Source organism: Prorops nasuta, unplaced genomic scaffold (assembly GCF_024137725.1).
Source record: "Prorops nasuta isolate Cenicafe-Biocafe unplaced genomic scaffold, Cenicafe_Pnas_1.2 PNAS00003, whole genome shotgun sequence".
In the NCBI taxonomy this organism is placed as follows: Eukaryota; Metazoa; Arthropoda; class Insecta; order Hymenoptera; family Bethylidae; genus Prorops; species Prorops nasuta.
Window position 1 is genome coordinate 5364387 of NW_027116800.1, and position 20810 is coordinate 5385196.

General features: G+C 32.8%; 2 protein-coding genes across 7 annotated transcripts; both read right to left on the minus strand.

The window, feature by feature from the left end:
• Nucleotides 1-20: 20 nt before the first annotated feature.
• On the minus strand, nt 21-10543 carry Marf1 (meiosis regulator and mRNA stability factor 1-like protein). Of its 3 annotated transcripts, XM_066747520.1 has the most exons (23): nt 10178-10543; nt 9957-10093; nt 9394-9745; nt 9020-9163; nt 8656-8940; nt 8234-8400; nt 7435-7529; nt 7130-7316; nt 6758-6908; nt 6481-6682; nt 6311-6393; nt 6097-6225; nt 5876-6028; nt 5403-5801; nt 4984-5159; nt 4733-4905; nt 4434-4645; nt 4194-4344; nt 3941-4116; nt 3277-3864; nt 2368-3087; nt 1931-2273; nt 21-1864 (listed from the first exon to the last, which is right to left on the minus strand). In XM_066747520.1, exons 3-23 carry the CDS (start codon nt 9727-9729, stop codon nt 1812-1814), a joined length of 4923 nt encoding a protein of 1640 aa, XP_066603617.1. In that variant the 5' UTR covers nt 9730-9745; nt 9957-10093; nt 10178-10543; the 3' UTR covers nt 21-1811. The 3 variants fall into 3 exon arrangements, with proteins under 3 accessions (XP_066603617.1, XP_066603618.1, XP_066603619.1); XM_066747521.1 differs by lacking the exons at nt 9957-10093; nt 10178-10543 and having other exon boundaries at nt 9371-9506; XM_066747522.1 differs by lacking the exons at nt 8234-8400; nt 8656-8940; nt 9020-9163; ... (1 more) ...; nt 9957-10093; nt 10178-10543 and adding an exon at nt 7744-8130 and having other exon boundaries at nt 22-1864.
• A 2006-nt stretch (nt 10544-12549) lies between these two features.
• POSH (Plenty of SH3s) lies at nt 12550-19221 on the minus strand. Of its 4 annotated transcripts, none has more exons than XM_066747533.1 (13): nt 18748-19221; nt 18553-18667; nt 18379-18477; nt 18162-18298; nt 17959-18079; nt 17568-17870; nt 17223-17497; nt 16830-17152; nt 16509-16723; nt 16285-16430; nt 15653-15817; nt 15113-15235; nt 12550-14982 (listed from the first exon to the last, which is right to left on the minus strand). In XM_066747533.1, the coding sequence occupies exons 1-13, from the start codon at nt 19200-19202 to the stop codon at nt 14799-14801; spliced, it is 2661 nt and encodes an 886-aa protein (XP_066603630.1). In that variant the 5' UTR covers nt 19203-19221; the 3' UTR covers nt 12550-14798. The 4 variants fall into 4 exon arrangements, 3 of the variants coding, with proteins under 3 accessions (XP_066603630.1, XP_066603629.1, XP_066603631.1); XM_066747532.1 differs by having other exon boundaries at nt 17953-18079; XM_066747534.1 differs by lacking the exon at nt 15653-15817 and having other exon boundaries at nt 17953-18079.
• Between the last annotated feature and the right edge of the window lie 1589 nt (nt 19222-20810).

The following is a 20810-nucleotide window of genomic DNA, read 5'->3' on the forward strand; positions in this document are numbered from 1 at the left end:
TATTTATTTATTTTATTACAATTATTAATATCAATTATTCTGCCAATTCTATTTTTTGTTTCTTTATTTTCATTTTTATTGTGCAATAAATACAAAATCTCTAAAGCTATGCGTACACCCAATTTAAGACACTTGCTTTCAAGTTTTTTAAATAATGATTCATATTTTACAAATTGTTTTTAATTGTTATGAATTAAAATCATGTGCAATTGATATTCTGCTTTCTGTGTACAATGTTTTATTAATCGCTTCATCTTTAATTTGTATGCCACTATGTGTCAGCATTTTTTTTAATATTATTACAGAATATACACAGTTCATTTCATGTTGTATATATACAGAATATATTGCAAACTAATAAAAAATATAAATCATTATATATTATTTTCTAGTAAATCTAAAATCAAAATAAATATTAAACATATAACAAAATTTATGCTACTAATAAATTAACAAGTAATGTTTATATTCGCAGAGAGATAGATAGTCAATTCTACGTTTGTCCATAAACTATTTCATTCCTTTCTTTAATCAATAATCATATTGTCGATAATACGCAACGACTTGATTTCTGTAATGTACCAAACGTAAAAGTTTTTAAAATGATCGCCTGATTGATTTAGCTCGCGAATAATATGTACAATATTTTTTTCTCTCTGTTCTGCTACTTCACATTTGCAGAACTCATTGTATTTGCTATTAATAAAATATACGTAATTATTCTAGTAAAATACGAGATCATTATCGTTACCGCGTGTATTTTGTACTTAATGCAACAGCAGATTACTTAAAAAAACATTCCTCTATATATTCCAATTAGAAACACTGAAACAGTGTTCATCGGAAGAAGAAAATTTTTAACTAAACATGATTCTAGATAATTCACATATTTATACACATATTCTTTGTCTTTTCTTCAATAAAATCGAGCGATACATGTTACTATAATATCAACTCCCGAGCAAAAATCTTCAATGATTCTTTATAAAAATCTTTCAACTTGTTCCTCCGAGATTATTCCATCAACATTATTAATGTTTTCTTTTTTTAAAAACCAGTACAATACGTATAATATTCCTACTTGTAATATCAAAATTGTACTTCCAGTTTCTGATGTGATTGTTACAAGAAGTATAAGTAGAATTAAGTAGAAAGGTTTTTCTTAAAACCTGTACTGATGAGTTTGTGCAAAAGGAAAGATAAAAAATGGCATAGCTAAAGACACAGATAAAGAATAAAGAACCTTATCTTTACAGACTGATGTACATGTTATGTACATGATTTCTTACTTCTACATCACAGAAAATTATTTTGCCTGCTTTGTATAACGCCATCAGTACTTGTCACTCTGTATAAACTCTACTTACATATTTTCGTATTATTTATTAGAGCCAGCCACGAATATATTTTCATTATTGAGTTTTCCAATTTTATTTTCGCGAATTAAACCTAAATCGAATTAAAATGTATTATGAACTCTGGAGAATAATAATAATAAAATAACAATAAGAAAAATAAAGATAATACACGCTAATGGTGCTTTATCTTATTATCCTATCAAAATTAACAGCAAAAACTTATACGATTCTTTTAAACATAATAGAAGGAAATCTTAAAAGATCAATTTGTATGTTCGCTCAATTTAAAGCTTACGCTAATCCAATGAAAATTCATTATACAATTCCTTCTCCTTTACAATTATTCACTGTATATACACAGACGCAAGGTCTACAAGACGGAAGGATCATCATTTCCTTTTTGAAATGAGATAAAAGCAAGTAATCTTTAATAATATTTGAGAATCTACAAATTCATGATTTGATAGGCTGATCGAATTGGGCAGCTAAGCGTTTCCCTGTAAAAACTAAACACAAACGATACACCCGTTAATGAAATTGGGTTGCCCAATAATGATAATAAGTATACTTACGTTGCTTACTGGCATTTTCTAGTTCATTTTCAGTACTGTAATCATCAGGATGGTTTAGACTCATGTTCTCAATGGAGCTTTCTGTGTTATCATCATTATCAGTCAGGCTATGAGCGAGCTTTGCGCTCTTCTTTTTAGGAGTCAAAGACATAGAAGGGAGAGGCAATTCGGAAGGATGAGGCGCTATAACCATGGAGCGTTTGCCAGGGTAATAGGGTGATGTACGTGGATTTAAGGGATTTGCCGCAGCCGGTAGCAAATTCTTTGTTGGTGACAATAGATTGGATGTTCCGTTATCCGATATTATTTGATTCCAAGAAGAAGGTAAAGTTAGAGGTGGTACCTAAAATCAATTCCCATTCATTTTTGCTTTAATTGTACAACAATCACAAGCGACCTTACTATATATATGCGAGATATATAATTTATATACTTACATCTACATTAGTAGGATGATCTTCCTCGGAATATGTAAACGTAATTGGTGCAGTCCAAAGTGAGCATTTCCATTGATTTTGATCGAGGCTTTCTGGTGGAGAATCTGGTTTTGGTGGAGGTGGTGGAAAACAGTGCATTATAGGCGTTCTAATTAAACTTTTGAGTAAAATCTCACTGCCAGTTTCAAGCATAGGCCAATTTTGTTGATCATTAGAGTTCTTTAATGTCTTCCAGTGATCATTAGTGTCGTGAGGCCACAAATTATTCTGCTGGTTCCACGAATTATCATTAACCTGTGTTAGCCATTTTCCATGTTCTTGTAACATGGTAGAGCTAGATGCTGCGATACGAGTAGACGAATCACTTTCGCAGGATTCGTTACTAGAATCTGTGTCATGATAAGAAGAACCAGAAGTATACATTGTTGGTAACGACATTCCAACATTGGCGAATAACTTTTTATTTAAATAAATAAATTTCTTCTTGTGTCGTGCCTCTTTAATTATGACTGTACAAGGCAATGCTTGTAACAGTGCTAATATTGAAGAGAATCCACATTGAGAAGGTCTGCACGGTTGACCTATCACTGACAAATAAGCAGTAGAGAAGTTGGTAAGATTTAATTTGCCGCTAAAATTCACCATTACACGATACAAATTGCAAGCGAAACACTCCAATGGACTAAGCTCTATGAACTGCTCGTTATTTATTGTGATAAACTGTGAAAAAAATGTATTTAAATAATTTTATTTTCATGTATGTACCTTGATTTTCTTCAATTTTGCTCTCGATGTTATGAACAAATAGACCCTATTGGCTAAAACACCTTAGTTATTAATTTTTTGAAAGCAAAATCGATGAAATGAAAGTTAAGGTACAAATATCACATTAATTAATATAATAATCACCTGAACTACATGAGAAAAATCTTTTTTGAGCTCCTCTAGGTTACATGGTTTTGAGTAATACTGAGAGAATAATTGTAGAAATTGGGTAACAGGCATTCTGTACTGGGGCTGATCAATGAATATTCGGCGACAAAGCAACATGATGTGCTGCTGATATGCTTTATCTGCAGCAATAATTACATGGCCCATTGAAGTTTCTGTCACCTTAACATAATTACCGAGCTTGAACATAAGCTCCAATAAAGTATCACACCCAAATGATTCTGGACGTAGCGCATAACCATATTGCCAGGAAAAATTTTGTGAAATGTTTGCTACTTTAAGGGAACCATTCCCTCGAGTCACTAGTTTCGATACTTGTTCGCCCAAAACTTTAAGGCCCTCTTTTTCGGTTAGACTAATTTGTCTTTCCCCATCTTCCGCGTCTTCAATTTGAACTACATCGGGAATAGCTTCGAATAACTCTATCAACTTGGTAAAACCATAGTCGGAAACTCGACATTGCTGTCCAAAATGATGATGATAGGATGGCACAAATCTGTTAAACAGCATTTTACACTGAGGAGCGTGCTTTAACAATTCTACAACCTGTATAAAAACGTTTTCGGTCAATTTATTGACTTTCAACAGCATTCGAAGAAATAAAGATTTAATAAAAACATACCTCTATCGCGAACTGCTTCGTACGTTCCACTTCCTCCGGAGTTTGCTCCCTTTTTGGAATAGCAATCATTTTATCTCCATTAGGCATATCTGTTACTACGACAGTATTTTCGGACACTTCGTTGAGAATATCATCTATCTCACAAACCCCATAATCTACTACATCCCATGGTTTAGCTGCAATGTAAAACAACCAAATGATTTTAAAACAAGACCTTAGGCTCCTATTTCGTCATATTATTAAAATTCCTTACATATTACTCTAGCATAAAAGCTTGGAAATTCCGAGAGAGCGACCTTTTTACTTGCCTTCGATTTTAACACTCGTAAAAGGTCGGAAGTAAAGCGACGTACTTGTGCTCGGTGAGAGAGTGTAACAACACGCTTATTGCCTTCTCCCATTACCTAAAGTCTCAGTGAATTATTCAATTACCGTCCTGAGTAAATTTAGAATTATTTAACCTTTTCTAAGAAAAATAAAAATTTATTGGTACCTGCACGGTGTGCGTGAGAGCTTCCAGTAAGTCAATTAATTTAGTGAATCCGTAATCAGCCACTCTACATTGCCTTCCAAAATGATGATGATAAGCTGGAATGAATCTATTAAAAGGTAACTGTGTGTGTGGTGCAGTTTTCAACAAATCAACCAGTTCTCGACTAAATAATGCTAGTTGGTTTGCAAGTGGTGGACTAACACATTTATTATCTAGAAAAAAGCAAACGAACCGACCAAATTTATTTGAATAATAGACTGCGTTATGGAATATTTTTGTTATTCCGTAAAAATATTTACCTTCATGACTATCATCAGAATTTTTCTTATCTGACCAATAAATGTGCTTAACACTGCCGCTTCCTTGCCTTAACTCAATCGAGGGCATACAAGAAACTAGGTGCTCCAAAGGAACACCTTCTTCGATTACTGGTAATTTTTCATTAAATTCAGCTTCATAACAATGAGGTAAACTAAAGTGTAAACAAATACAAATAAAATAAACAAAACAATAAAAAATATTTAGATAGATTTTTAAGATAAATAAAAACCTTGGTAATGGTAGACTTCCATAATGAGTTGATAATAATTGATGAATTCGCGGAGTAAGTATTTTTAAAGAAATTCTCACATTTGGTAATGATGCCATTTCTTGCTCAGCCCAACCTTTGTCAGACCATGGTTTTGGTGTGTGAACTGTACAGTAAGGTAATTCGATATGCCCTTCCTAAAACAAATATATATGAACGATATTACTCAAATTGTTTTATTATGACTGATAATGTGTATTTAAATTTTATATTTCAGTAAATATCGCTTTGGTTATATGATCATAACAATTTCCTAGAAAAAGGAACTTTAAATGCTCTACTTGATCCAGGGATGTTCAGACTCGGCCATCAATTGTCATCACAAATTATCGTTGTAATTAATCAATAAGATAGATTTTAAATGTAATTGTTATACGTACTTGGGCCGGATTATTAAAGCACGGTGAAGGAGTATTTCGGTGATCGGGATTCAAGGACACCATTCTACCGTTAGGATCCTCGGTGATCGAACAAACATCCTTCATCTTGTACAATTCTGAGACGCTAATTGAAATCATAAAACGACTTTCGTACATTTCACGAAACTTGAAGAGAGGCAGTTTGTGTCCTGGCACTTCCTGCAATAGCATCACTATTTGTGCTCGGATCAATTGAGGGTTTGGTCCACCGGTATGGGCATACGATATTAAAATTCGTCTGTAGCCAATTTTACTACGGTGCAATTGGGAGATGGCGTACTGTGCGTCGGGTAGAGAAGGAACTTTTACACTAGCTGCTACATTTCCATCCGATTGAATGAAAACAGAGACATGTAGAACCTGCAAATTTCACAAAATCAAATCGTATCAGTAAAATGTTACTTGATCAACTGAGTAAATAGCGTTATACTTACAGTTACATGTTCCATAAAAACTGAAGACAAAATGCGTTTCATTTCCTTGGGCTCGATATTTTGATCTAGATTTGTTACTTGTAATTCAATTGGTGAATACGTACTATTAGATGAATTGCTCAAAACTCGGCTATTAATTGGATTAAAGAATTTCTGCAATAACATATTTGTAATAAATAAGTATATCAATAAAATAAAAAAAGCTTATATCTATTACTTACTTCTATTTCTTCGTTCTCGGCATCACTAGGATTAAATGAAGTTATATGGCTATTCTGGCTCATTGTTTGTGCAGAATTATTTCCATAAGGTGAAACTGTTCTATTGTTATGAGGGGCTATTGATTGCTTCTAGAAAAATAAATGGCATTTATAAATTAAGAGTAAAGATGCAAGATCTCAAAACAATTAAAATATATATAGAGGCTATGTTTACCTGTCCATTCCATTGATCTCGGTCTCGTGCTCCATATAGTGGTGATGGGCTTCGACGTTTAAATAAGTTTTGTTGTACAAAAGCTATAGAATAAGCAAACTTTCTTTAAGTATTTTTTATAGATAATGAACAAATTCTTTATTTTTTACATAAGACAATATTTTTTTTACCATTTCCATTGCAATTTGATGGGGCGGCTAATGAGCTGTAACACTGTCTCGAATTAGGACGCTCGGATGAATGAGTAAAGGAACTGTGTACTATTCTAACTTTTTTAAAATCTTCAGGAGTTCGAGAACGTGCTCCATAACTGATATTATCACGAGCTTGTGAGGACTGCAAACGCTTACCCGAAACTTTATTTTTTTCAGACTGAAAAAAATAGTTGATTTAATTATTCTAACCGTGAAAAGCTTTCCATTTAACAGTGAAATGAAGATATCATACTTTATATTGTTCTTCCCACATACAGCCTAGTTGCTGAGATTGCCAAACAGCCGGTGATTGAGCTCTAGCTTCGTTGTAACTTCTACTAAATGATGAATCATTGCTATTTACGTATGATCTACCGCAAAAAATGGGGGGAGGCTGTATCATTCTGAAACGTTAAAGAAAATTACTAAATAAAGACATGATAGCAAAAATCGAAAGTAATAAATTACTAAATTTTGTATCAGATAAGATCAAAGCTTTAAAATTTCACTGCTCGAATCTGCAGGGACAATAATTTATCAACCTTTGACTCAAGAGCTCTATCTCGGATTTTCATCATTTTTATAAAACTCATTGTTTTCCGTTAAACAAAATTAAAAAAGTCACCCTGAAGGATTAACTGCCGTGCATCTCACACCATTCCATGAGGAATAATTTCCAACAACAGGGGATGATGATTGATAGTATGGTACTTGAAGGGTTCTTGCACCCGCGATAGAGGCACTTGCTCCATACATTTGTCTAGAAGAACTAGCCAGAATCTCAGATTCACTAGATGCACGATTACGAATGCCTGAACAATCAAAACGTTTAAATGATTTAAATTTGAATAATGTAAGGTAGATAATGAAAAAAAATGACCTCAACGGATAGACCAATTAAACTCGTAAATAAGATGCTTAAATATATACCTTGAGACTTATTGCAAGAATTGACTTTATCTTTTCTTGATCTTACAGTAATCTTTGAACCAAGAACATCTGCACCTTCCATACGTTTCTGAGCCCTTTATAAAAAAAATCGTCGTGTTATTAAGCAACAGCAGTGTCATGAGTACAATGGACTTAGAAACTTTAAAATGACCTTGCAAGCACATAATATAGTCACATGTATATATATCTCTATTTACTTAAAATTTGTAATCAATAATTAAATAAGGTTTGATAATGATAAAATAAAAAAAGAATTTTAAGTAAAAATTGTGATTATTTTAGACTTACCCAACATTAAAACGCGATTAGAAGATAAATAAAATGTATTACAAATAAAATGTATTACAAATAAATAAAACAATAAATAACAATCGAATTCTTTACAAAATAATATTGATTAAAGCATGCAGTTATATAAATAATCACGTGTAAAACCTTATTGAAATCTACGAAAATTTCTGTACAAGGATTGATTTGTAGCAGCAAGTTCGTTACACCGCACGCGACTGTTTAAAACACAATGTTCTTGTGCCATTAGCGGCCAATAGATGTGAGAATAACAGAGAGTAACAACAATAAACCCCAAATCCAATAAGAAACTAGTGACCAAGCAAACTGTCAACTGTGCGCGATATTTAAATTCTTGCCAATAACTCCGATTCTATTTTCATTCAAGTTTTGAAAATTCTTTATTAAATTTACTTTGAACAAGAAATCAATTACCTATAGAATTAGAATAATTAGTTTAAAAGCTATCATTTCTTTTTATACTATATACCTGTCTGCTGAAATCTCAGTTGTAAATCGTATAATGGCAGTGCTTGATTGAATTTCCAAAACTCTACCTCCACAATTCTCAGACAGTTGTTTAAGACGTCTTTTAATAATAACAACATCCTTGTCTTCAGGAAGATTACAAACTAAAAGGTCACAGGATTCCGAAACCTGAAAGGATCATTACAGGTTTAGACAATTAACACAAAAATTACTACATTGATACAAAACAACAAATGGAATAAGGAAAACACATGAAACAAGAGAAAAATATCAGCATATCTTTGGAAATGAGAAAAACTTATTAAAATTATTTGATATATTTATTGCAGCAATTATACATAGCAATTCATCCATTATGAATGCTGGTACAAAAATTTTTATGAAGTTATTTTTATTATTTTTAGAATTGTGCATTTTACTGACCTTTGATGGAGTTCTTGATGGCAATGGCTTTGCAAGTGACATAAAATCGTAATGCTCATTGGCACATAGTATTAATGCTTTGGAAGTATTACTTTTGTGTAATAAAATAATATGAATTTTTTTTCTATGCCTTAAATCACTAAGATCAGCAGCAAAATTTATATCTCCAGATATTAGGATTATAGCAGCTGGGCTGCCATGGATATCAGCAAACCTTCTGATAGACTGCTTAAGTTTTTCATCTGCTGCATTCTTACAAGTTGCAGCAACATGTATTAAATTTACCTGTGAAATATGTATAACATTATTTCTGTTCTGTATATATACATAGAGTTAAACTATATTTATTATTCAATTAACAAACCTGAGCATCATTTAATTCTTGCATTATTTGATTACTTTCTTTTTGAACATCGCATACTACCATAAACTCTGCTTCTTTATAGCCAGTAAAAAATTTTTCTCTGATGGCCTGTGTAACTGCAATAGCAGATCGCCCTTTGGGTACCTAATTACAATAATAAGAAAAATATTAACCTAAAAAACAAATATTATGTAAAGATAGCAGCAAACTCTCTTAAATATTTTAATCATGCTTTCATTTTCTTATCTAATTAGGTGAATTTTCTTCTAGCACTATCAATAAATAAGTTCTAGAAAAGGAAAATTCTATCAGACTAAGGACTGAAAATTCAGTTTTTTGAAAATATAATACCACTGACTAAGCTTCATGTTAACCTGACAGTTTTCAATGTCCCAAAATACACCAATCGGAGGAAGAGTATCCACGTTGATAGATTTGTATTTTGGTACAGCTGGAGAGCTTATAGGACTATCATGAACAATGCAAGATAATGTACAGTTGTTACTTAATGATGGTGCTATATTTATATCCTCTTTGCTCTTATCCAAATTTATGTCACTAGGTGACTTAGTTCTATCAACATTGTCTCCTTTAAATTTGGATGTGTCCGGAGTGGATAATAATTGTATTAATCTATCATTAAGACCCTCTATTTCATCCTCTACATCCTTGCAGAGATGTTGATAATCCATAGAACCTGTTGTCACCATTTTGTCCTGAAATAGCCTAAAATATAAAAAGAATATATGACAGTACTTTTAACAACCAAATTATTTCTACTATTATCATTGTTTTGCAACACTAAAAAATTAGTTGCTAAATTCTTTGCACGGATATTAAGTTATTAAAAGCTCTTCACTTATTTAATTAAAAAAGATAACAACTTTACACAGAAAACTACATTAATTTAAATATTTAATAAGTTATATATATTTACCCAACAAGTCAGTCCATTATTTATTAGTAATTGTTGATAAATACTTGCGGAATTTTCAGCATAGCTACTAAGTAACATAGGACTAGGCGTGATGACGCTTGCACGTATTTTGATAAAATTTTAATTTGGTAGTAAAACTAAAAGTAAGTTAAGATTATATAGAGTCATTGATAAAATTCTTACGAAAAGTAAAACTGTAGTATTCGTGATCATGTATATACTTGCTGTTTTTCTTCTTTCATGTTCTTGCGCAGTACGAAAATCAATGGATAAAAAGTTAGTTTCAGTCGTTTTCAGATACTTCCATGAAATGCAACTCAATAATCGAACAGCGAGTTTGGTTGGTAGGGAACTGCAGGGGAAGGTGATGGGTAGTGGTATTGGTGGTAGTATGTATGTATGTACACAGTGGGGAACGAAATTGTGTGTGGTTCGGCTAGCTTCACTCTGTACTTTACAATGGAAAATGCCAACTGTCAGATCGGTTCTTTTTCACTGAGCACTGCGAAAAGCATTCAAAATGATTGGTTGAACAGTCAATGACATTTCAATTTAGCCAATCATATTAAAAATATTTTTCGCAGATTGAAAAAGCAGTTATGATGATTCTAGGTCTGTTCTTTTTCGCTGTTTGCTGCACTAGTGCAATAAGTTAGAGTGGAGAAAACATATATATTTTTGTCTTATTTCAACTAATTGCATTAGTTCGATAGTGCAGCGAAAAGGAACAAACGGTCTGGATGCTTTTCAATAGCCTACAAAACAAACCGACACAAAGTGGTATGTATAACATATGTAACTGACATTCATCGAATCTACTCGTGAAGAATGGCCTTACTAGATTTGTAACTAGCTGGACAGTTCAGGTCTCTAGTTCTCACCAAAGCGTGAAACGTCACGGTGACGTCAGATGACGTCACGGTGACGTATAGGAGTCGTGGTGGGGAGAATAAGGAGAATCTGGTAAATTGCATATACTCGAGTGTAACGGTTGATCGTCTTAATTTTGTCAAAAGTATATCATCTCAGGATAAAATGGTATATAGTAAGAATTTTCTTCTTTCTCTGTCTAATAGCATAAGAGTGAGAGAGAAAGACATATGATACCCCAATGAAGCTGTCCAGCTAGTTACAAATCTAGTAGGCCATTCTTCACGAGCAGATTCGATGAATGTCTTATGTCAGTGTACATTAATTGCTTAAGTTTTTTTGTGTGCCATAGCCCTAACCTAACTTTTCAGAGTCAGCCTTAAGCTGACTCCACAATGTCGACTTTAAGCTGACCTTGCCAAGACGACTTTCCATCGACTCTAAAATGTCGACTTTCAGCTGACATTCCCAAGTTGGCTTTAAGCTGACTCTCAAAAGTCGGCATATAGTTGACAGTTATTTTGGGACATTTGCCTACTTAAAGTCATCCTAAGGTTAACAAAAAGTAAAAAAAAAGTTAACTTTGAGTCGACGCAGACTCAAAGGATGCCACCTTTAAGTCGACTTTAAGTTGGCTCTGTGCTGTTATAAGGGTTGCATATCACACAAACTATACATTTGTGTCGATTTTTAGCCTAAATGGAAAGCGCCCTTTGTAATTAAGCAGCAATTGCAGCAAATGACTATAGGTCTGTTCTTCTTCGCTGCATTACTGCACTAGTGCAATGAGTTGGAGTGAGAAAACAATTAATTGCGCACCAGTTCGATAGTGCAACGAAAAAGAACAGACCTTATTATATTCGGCTAAACTTACACTTTTTTGTTTTTCAATCTTTTCGAAAATAATTAATTGAAAAAAGGTTTTTTTGATGTAAAACAAACATCTACGAACGCCTAATAAACGTTTACTATCAATATTATTTTATAATCGTAAAATAAAGTATAATCTACACACGTGCTTTTGGAAAAAATGATAAACATTTTATTTTTATTTTTCTTCAAAACTATTAAGTAATAAACGTTTTTTCTTTAATATTTGGAAACTACAAACGACTTTTAATCGATATGGCACCGCATTTTAAGAAAAACAATCAATGTCCGGCCAGCTTAACGCTGTCTGATTTTTATATTTTTACATTATTTCTAAAATATTATTAACCAAAAAACGTTTTTATTGATGTACAAACGTCTGTAAATGCATGATAAACGATTTCTACAGTTTTTTTTTCATAATTCGATGTGTATACCCGACCAACTTATTGAAGTCAAGGATCACATGACTTAAATTTTCTCTTCCTACTGATCGTTAAGACTGTTTGCTTCTTTCTGAATTCATCATTAGTAATAAGCTGAGTCGGCTAGACGATCTGGTTTCACTGGTAATCACTGGCCGGCCAGGCCTGAGCCTATTACAAGCGCGAAACGCCCGAAGAATCAATTTTTTCCAAAGTCAAAGTGGAGTTGCTTGAAATGCAATCAAATCAGTTTCCCGTAGTATAACTTTAACCGTTTTTTTATAAGCAATAATTATATAGAACTTAAGGAGCTTCCAGATTTGTTGACAATAGACATACAGCCCGACAAACGTGAGGCTGAAAGACCGGTCATTATTAATTTTTTTTAATAAAAAGAGTATTTTTTAAAAGATGTATATGTTATTTATTGTTTGCATTAATTATTCTTAGGTATATAAATTACATTGGGCACGACATCGAGATACTTTGCTACTTTACTATAAAGTATATATGATAAAAACTTATTCTATAGTAGTATACTGAAGTTTTTGTTGCAAAAACTAGCATTTTTCCGCATTCATATTTATTTTTAATAGCTAAAAACCTGATATATATTGAATGAGTAGGTTTGGAGGTTCCACTTGGCGTTCACAACTTTACAAAAATATGTATAGCTGGTGTGACACATATTATATATTGTGAGCGCTGCAAACACTAAACGGAACTTAATATTAATAGGATGAAAATGAAGTATTACTGGAATTTTTAGTACTTGAGCATCACTGATGTTTTAAGAAAAGTAATAAGCTCACCAACGATAGTATTTTTTGTGCGTCATTCTCTTTAACATTTATTTGAATAAATGTGTTTTTTTTACTTTTTTCAAATACTAATTATCACGCTCTCATATACTGTGCATGTTGCAGACCTAATTCAATAACTAGCTGTACTCATTTTTACAAACTACGTAATAATTTACTTAAAATTAAATCATAGAAAACATTTATGTATAAATATTAATTCTTCTTATACTGCATATTGCATAATAATTTATCATGCTACTCATAACAGAGTTTCAGGGGTAACAGCATGAAAATGATTTCCTAACAATCCAGATTGAAAGTAGCATTCCTGTTACATTAGAGTTTGATGAGCGACAGTAAAATTTGTTAAATTTTTTAGCCAAATAAACTTTCGGTATGAACTCTTGTTTTCCCTGTTTCATTGTTTGGCTGAAATGTTATACTGAGTTTTTCTTTAAAAGGAAAACTATTAACGTATACAATACATATAACTTTCAGCACGATTAGCAATATCTTATAGTTTAGAATATTAGCATACTCTGATACTCTTAAAATATTTAAACTTTAAAATATGTTGGAAATTAGCGTTATAAGAAATTATGGCAATTTCATTTATACTTGAATATATACAATTATCATATTTATCATTTTTTATCTGAATTAATGTTCATATTCGATTTTGAAATATTATTTGTAAATTATTGTAAAAAGTAACATGCTTATTGAGAAAAGAACTAATCATCAATAGATGTCTGTAATTGTGCAATCTTGGTAATTCTCTCATGTAAAGCTATATATAAAGTATTTAAAACATAATATAAAATTAAATTTATCAAACGTTATAAAAGTATTGCATCATTATTAAATTGATATTAATCTCATCAATTTGCTTACAAAGTTCTTCACATTTGTTCAGTCATATATATAAAAAATTTAAAAGAATAAAATATATAAATAACAATAATTGCTGCATAAGCTAAAGTATTGTGATATAATAGACTGTTATATAACGCAATATATAAAATAAAGAAATGTTCCAAAACTTTCTCTCATAGGGTACAATATACGAGGTTGTATGCTACAAATAGCAGTTCTGCTCCTTTTTTCTATCCTTTCAATTCCTTTTTTTTGCAAAATGTAAACAAAAAGAAAAAACCTAATTATAGAAACATAATGTTATATGAGAGTCTATTAGATTCACTACTTTACAATTAATGAAAAGTCTGACATGATTTTACTATATAATGCTTATTTGTCAATTTCTATTTTATGGCTTTAGTAGATAAAGTATTTATACATAAATCTTTAGAGTGTAAACTTTTTCCTGCTTTAAACTACAAGTTTCAAAATTAAGAGCCTTAATGTGCAATGATATCTTTAAAAATAATGATTCTAACAGAAATGCCTATAATATTGGCAGCGTATTAACATTGCACGTAATTTTTGTCAAAATCAGATTTCTGATCATTCAATAGAGGCTTATCATTATAAGTGGCAGTATCCATTTAGTATATATAAAAAGAAACTGTAGCGTGATGAAGCGTTTCTGAAGCTTCACAATTCATAAAAACCATAGTAAAGCCTTCTCATTAATAATTTCATGTAAAATCATTCCATAAGCTCTGGCATAATTATATTAAAAATTACTTTTACGCGCAAAAAACTCGTAATATAAAAACCGCGCAAACCTTATTTTGTATAGGTATGTATAATGAATGCATTAATTTGTTTATATCAATGCTAATCTCATAGTAATGTAATAATTTGCAAAGTCAAAATGAGTTTTTATTTGAATACTGTAATGCTTACCCGCTGAAATAAAAAAATTGAACCTATATACATGTTTCTAATACTATGCGGGTTTGTGATGCATCTCAGCAGGCCTCCACGAAACTCGCAGGAAATAGACCAGTGCGTCCAGTACGTAATTGCGTCCCTTTATACCAGCCATCTTCTCTCTTCTTATGTACAAATATTATATCGCCTACTACAAGCTCAAGCTCATATTGGCTTTGTGCAGGATAAGGATAAACGCAGCGAAATTTGTCTGCCCGTTCCCTAAATAACATTTTCTCATTAGTAGAAGTTATATATATTGCACATTATTACACTTTAAACTATCAAGATTTTTGTGAAAAAGAAACAAATTATCGACAATTAGTTTCAATACATAAAAGCTATTTTATACCGTTCACGAGAAGCAGACTGTAGTTGTTTTGTTTGCTTCTTAATTCCGGCATCCAAAGAGTTGCTTTTACGGTGATGATTCGGCGCATTACTACATAGCGTTCCTCCATTATCCCCTCCCGACCTATTGTCAGGACGATAGACAGTTAATGATTGAAATTAATATTTAAATGATAAATAAAATTGTATATGATTTTTTGCATTATCTCTATTCGTGAATAATAATTATTAATAATTAAGCAATAAACACATAAGCTTGTTATTACAATAATATTTGTAATATCTTTAAAATGTACTTACCCAGAGTTAATAATTAAAATATTAATATTGCGATAAAGCTTGCTCATTAGTAATGAACTTAATGATTTATAAACAAAAGTAAGAAAGTATTAAAAAAAAAAAAAGATTAAAAAGTGCAATGACACAGTAGCAATAGAGGGCTAAGAATTGAAAGTAGTAAAAGTTAAAAATGAGAACATTAAAACACATTGGTTATTGCAGCCTATCTAAGGATATAAATATACAGGAGCAAGAGACTAACCTCTGCGTAAATGAAACTGGTAAGGAGGGTCTCTCCTTATGTTTTAATCTCTGTGAAGATGTGACATGCCCCTGTACAGAGCTAAATCGTTGTTGATTGTTGTTTGAAAGGTGTAATTCTTGGGTTGGTGTAACCTGTAGCAATTGACTTGGACAAGATCCTGATCTGGTATTAAACCCACCCACACATTAATATGATTACTCAACTAACATGGCTGAGCCATATGCTAGTACGTTGAATTAAATGAATTTATATTCATATTTGAATTACTAATAATCATTACTAATTGTTTCCATTACAATTGCGGGACGAAATTTTATTCAATATTATTTTCGTTACCTAGCTTTTGTAGGACATTAATAAACTTCTAAAATAGCGCATACACTCGTGCACTTACGCATACACATATCTTGCATATTGCACTGTAATGAAAACAAGTTGATGCATATTGCATGCACATAACAATGGTAATGAGCAATAATGAAATATATCGGAGCATGCTAATGACGTATCGCAATTTCAAGTGAAAAGAAATTAAAAAAAAACCAAACAAAAACAACGCAAAATAAGAAAAATTTAATGCATATTTAGCATAATATGAATATATTAGAGTTATTTCTTCTTTTTCTTACCGAACGTGCATTGGATTAATAGAGCTGCCATCGTCAAAGACAGGATTATCCATTGAATATGTAGTTGGTGGAGGCGATTTTGATTTCTTGATATTAGTGAGACGTCGCATAAGAGAAACACATTTGTCTTTCTTCTCTTTGGGTTGCTATATGATCATATAAATTTGATTTAATTTATTAACGATACGATTGTGGAATGCGTGATATAACCATGGTGACCTCACCCTTTCCGTGTTTTTTGGAACAGCAGATGCGCTTGAAGAAAGCACAATGCCAACATTATGCTGAGTATTATTAGGACTTCTGTTTATATCAGGCATGGTCAAACTCGCAGCTATAGCAGAATTAACAATGGTACTGGTGCTGGTGACAGTACTACTTGTAGAAGTAGTTGCTGTCACTGTCGAGGATAGCATTACCTGATGCTTTCCTGGTGACACTATAAGAATATTTGTATTAGCAATACTCCTTAAAATTATATCATTTATATTAAATAAATATACTATACAAAGTCTAGAATTGCTTTGCATGAGAATTACTCTTACGTGTATTTGTTGTCATTACTGCGCTATGACTTCGGCCAAGCGGATTGACTGTTGCATTCTGTTCTTGATGCCGCGGCGGGCTTTTCTCTTTATTCTGACCTTGACTTTGACCATGCCAAGACGATGAGACTGTGCGTAATGGGCTGATAGAACGGGGAGGTAATTCCGGCGGTGGTAGTGTTCTCTGATTAAAGAATTGCGATGATGCGCTTTTATTTTTTGTATATGACACAGGCAATCGTGAATCATTCGGGCCAACGGATAAGGGTGTATTATGAAGTTGAGATGAGTTAAGAGAGCCTCGGCAGAGACTACGCTGACATCTAGAATAAAAAAAATAATTATAATGTTCTATAATGCTATAATAATTTATTAATCCTATCAGAACCTTACTTGGCAAGTGCAACATAATTTCCAGGAAAAACTCCACATTTCTGTGTGCGATTAGAGGTCCCTTTAAACCAACCATCTTGACAGCGTTCAGTTACCATATAAATCCCACCTTTTCTTAATTCTAGTTCATCTGCCTTCTGTGGTTTGTATGGATATAAAGCAATATAAGCAGCAGGTAGATCTGTCGGTACGGCCTGAGATTGTTGTGTAAGAACTAATTCGCTACTACCACTTCTTCTATGCCGAAGATTTTGATCCGTACTGCTACTGCTTGTCTATAATTAGTAGGAAAGAGGTGAAGAAATGGTTGTAACATTTTAGGCAAATTATTTAGACAATTTTTACCAATGAAGGAATAAATTCCGTATTACTGCTGGTATTCAGGGATGTGTCAACTGCAGGACTGAGTATTTCTGCACTATGACGGTGATGAGAATGGGTATGTTGCCCAATATTCATAGCTGTAAAACTATGACGCTTAGCATTGTGTCTGTTACTAATTGCTGGTGGAGAAATGGCTGGGCTACTAGGACTACTAGGGGCTGTACTAGAGCTACTAGAAGTGCTTGAGCTATTTGGTGTTGTAGTCGTTGAACTGCCACCAGATGAAACAGTGGAACTGGAGTCCGAAACAGGAAGATTAGTTCCCTAAAAGAAATGTCATTTATCTTATTAGCTGATGCTTTTAATACTTTCTAGTATTTCCAATAAATGCACTATTGTGTGGAACCTGTACTATTTGTGACCTAGGCTGACCACTTATTTGTACATTTCGCGAGTGATCAGTAGGAATCAATGGAGTAGTTTCTTCATTAGTAGGAGTTGGAGGTGCTACTCTTGATGGTCCTGGCTGGGCACTATAAAGAACAAAGTTAGTTTTTATTTAAGGAATTTAAAATTTTTAACCTTTAAATATTCAGAAAAAAACACAAAAATTACTTTGTGGACAGTTTCATAAGTGCTCTTGCAACACTATTTAGCTCCACAAATGCTAGGGGAAAAATACCAATTCTATCTAACAGCTTGCCCTCTGCCCAATTTTCATCAACTCTTCTTATAACACTTATTATCTCACCCTAAAAATATAATATTAGCAGTTATCAAGTTTTACTAGATCAATCTATACTGGAAGTACATAATAGCCTCTCAAAACTACCTTATTAAAAGTTAAACAACCATCTTCATCATCATTAGTCATCCTAAAGTCATACAAAGCTTTACACTGCGGCACGTGTGGAGGCAAAGGAGTCATTACCTATAAATTCTCTTATTTACAAACTTGGCTGTTACAAAGTAAATTTAAGTAAGTATAATCATGTAAGACACATACCTGAACATAAGATAATGGAAATACTCCGTGATTAGAGCCGCATTCGCCAAAATACCAATTATTATCAATTTTTTTACGTAGAACTACAATGTCTCCTTTCTTAAAATTTAAATCTCTAAAATAATAAGAAAATTAAAGGATATTAATTATGCCAACATTACAGATAGAAATTAATAATATTATAGTGAATGATACCCAGCAACTTTGGAGGCATAATCATATATGGCTCTGCCATATGCTTGATTATGAAGATGAACTTGTTTTGCTGCAGCATTAGTCTGTCTGGCAGGTTCAATAGTATGAGAAACTGATGTATGATTTGCTATGACATTTGGAGATGGTGAAACTTGATGTCCACCGAGCAGCCTTTGAGGTGCAGTATTATTACGAGAAGGTTTGACACTTTTTGGGGTTGCATTGCGCATTCCTTCCAAGATTCGCATTAATAAAACATTTGGGGGTAAATCATCGACTTTAGCCTCAACAAGGACTCTACACTCTGGACAACGTAATTCGCGATGAGTGCTTACAATTTCCTCCAAACATTTTTTACAAAAAGTATGCTGACATGGCAGAACTTTACTCGATGTGTCTAGACGTTCAAGACACACCGAGCATTCTAATAAATCATTTAGCATACATTCATCCATTCTGAAGAGAAACTATTGATGAATTCAAAGAGCGTTTATTTACAGCATGAAATCGTTACGTTCTTTCTGGTCAGTTAATAGATTCACAGCTTAAAATCGTTCAATTGTTATTTCCATGAAGGTTATTCCATTGAAACTTATTTTTTCGAAATACAATAATACACTCAGCTTGTATTACTTCACATTACTTTTCAGCTTTAGCCTCAGTGTTGTGTCACAGTGTAATACATATGGCATCAGCATCAGTCAGCAAATACGGGTTAGGTGCATAGCACTCAGCAAAGCACCACGAGACGATACAACACAGCAAAGCACAGCATAGTACAGTAAAAAATAACACAACACATTACACTCATTACAGCATTTCAACAATACTGCTATTGCGGCCAGATTAAATTGACGGTCCTAATTTCTGGTTCCCGTCTGAGCTTACGTTCTTCTCATAATCTTTATTATAAAATCTCATGTTAATACTACTATTAGCACCACGAACGAGAGAAAAGTATACTTGGCATTCGTTTCATAGCGCGCCCACGTTTCATTTTCCCATTTTTCATTTTGCAGATTCCAAAAATCTACATATACAATGTATATAAATTAGAAGATTCTTCACAAATAATTTATTACTTCCCTCTCTTCTTTTTCCGTTTTGCATTCAAGCAAAAACTAGTAGAGACTGAAATCAATGATTCTTACTATAATTAGGAATTGATCTGAAGTTCTCCTTGACTTAAATTAGGGTTGGGATATTGAAAGGGTTGGAATCTGGACTGGGACCTTGGAAAAAGAATTAGCAAAGATGGATTGGACTGATTGGACCCGATTTGCTTGCATTACAAATTACATACACTTTTGTGCACTTTTGTAGGCTGCACTAATACCTTTACAATTGCGGCTGAGTGTGGCCCTTGACGCTGGTGGTGTTGTATATACAATCACACAATTTACTACGCCAGTTATGTATGATGTCGTTAAATGTACATTTCTCTCTCTCTCTCTTCTTATACCACCAACCACTTGTCTCTTAGTTTTAATTTAATCTATCCTCCTAATCCTTCTTATTTGTTGTTGACCTCTCGGACTAGACTTACTGGAGGCACCCCACCATATTAATCGTCGAAAAAAACTAATAATAATAATATGCGCGTGTGTGCTATACATCTATGCATCCTGCATCTGTATATCTTCTTTCGATTAATCGTAACTCGTAAGTCGTACCTTAGAACCTAATCGATTATTCTTATTGTTCTAAAATTGTCCGCAACCGCATGAATTTTATATCAGCTAAGTTTGAAGTAATAACCCGTAACTCTATAGTTATAACTATAGAGTTATTAGTTTTCATATCTCGTGCCTGTACCGGCTGTACCGACACCGAAAATTTTCGTTGAAGTTACAGAATACGGAGTTTGGCTGGCAGTAATGAGAGCGCAATGGCTGGCTACAGCAATATTCTTATAACTTAACCCAACACATAGCACCAATTTGTTTAAACACAGTTTCTTTCTCTCTTTTTTCAATATTTCTTCGTTTATGATTAAATGAGTGAATTATTTAGCCAGTAACCTAGTGAACGAAAAGTGGGATCAAGGAAGTTTTCTCATCTCA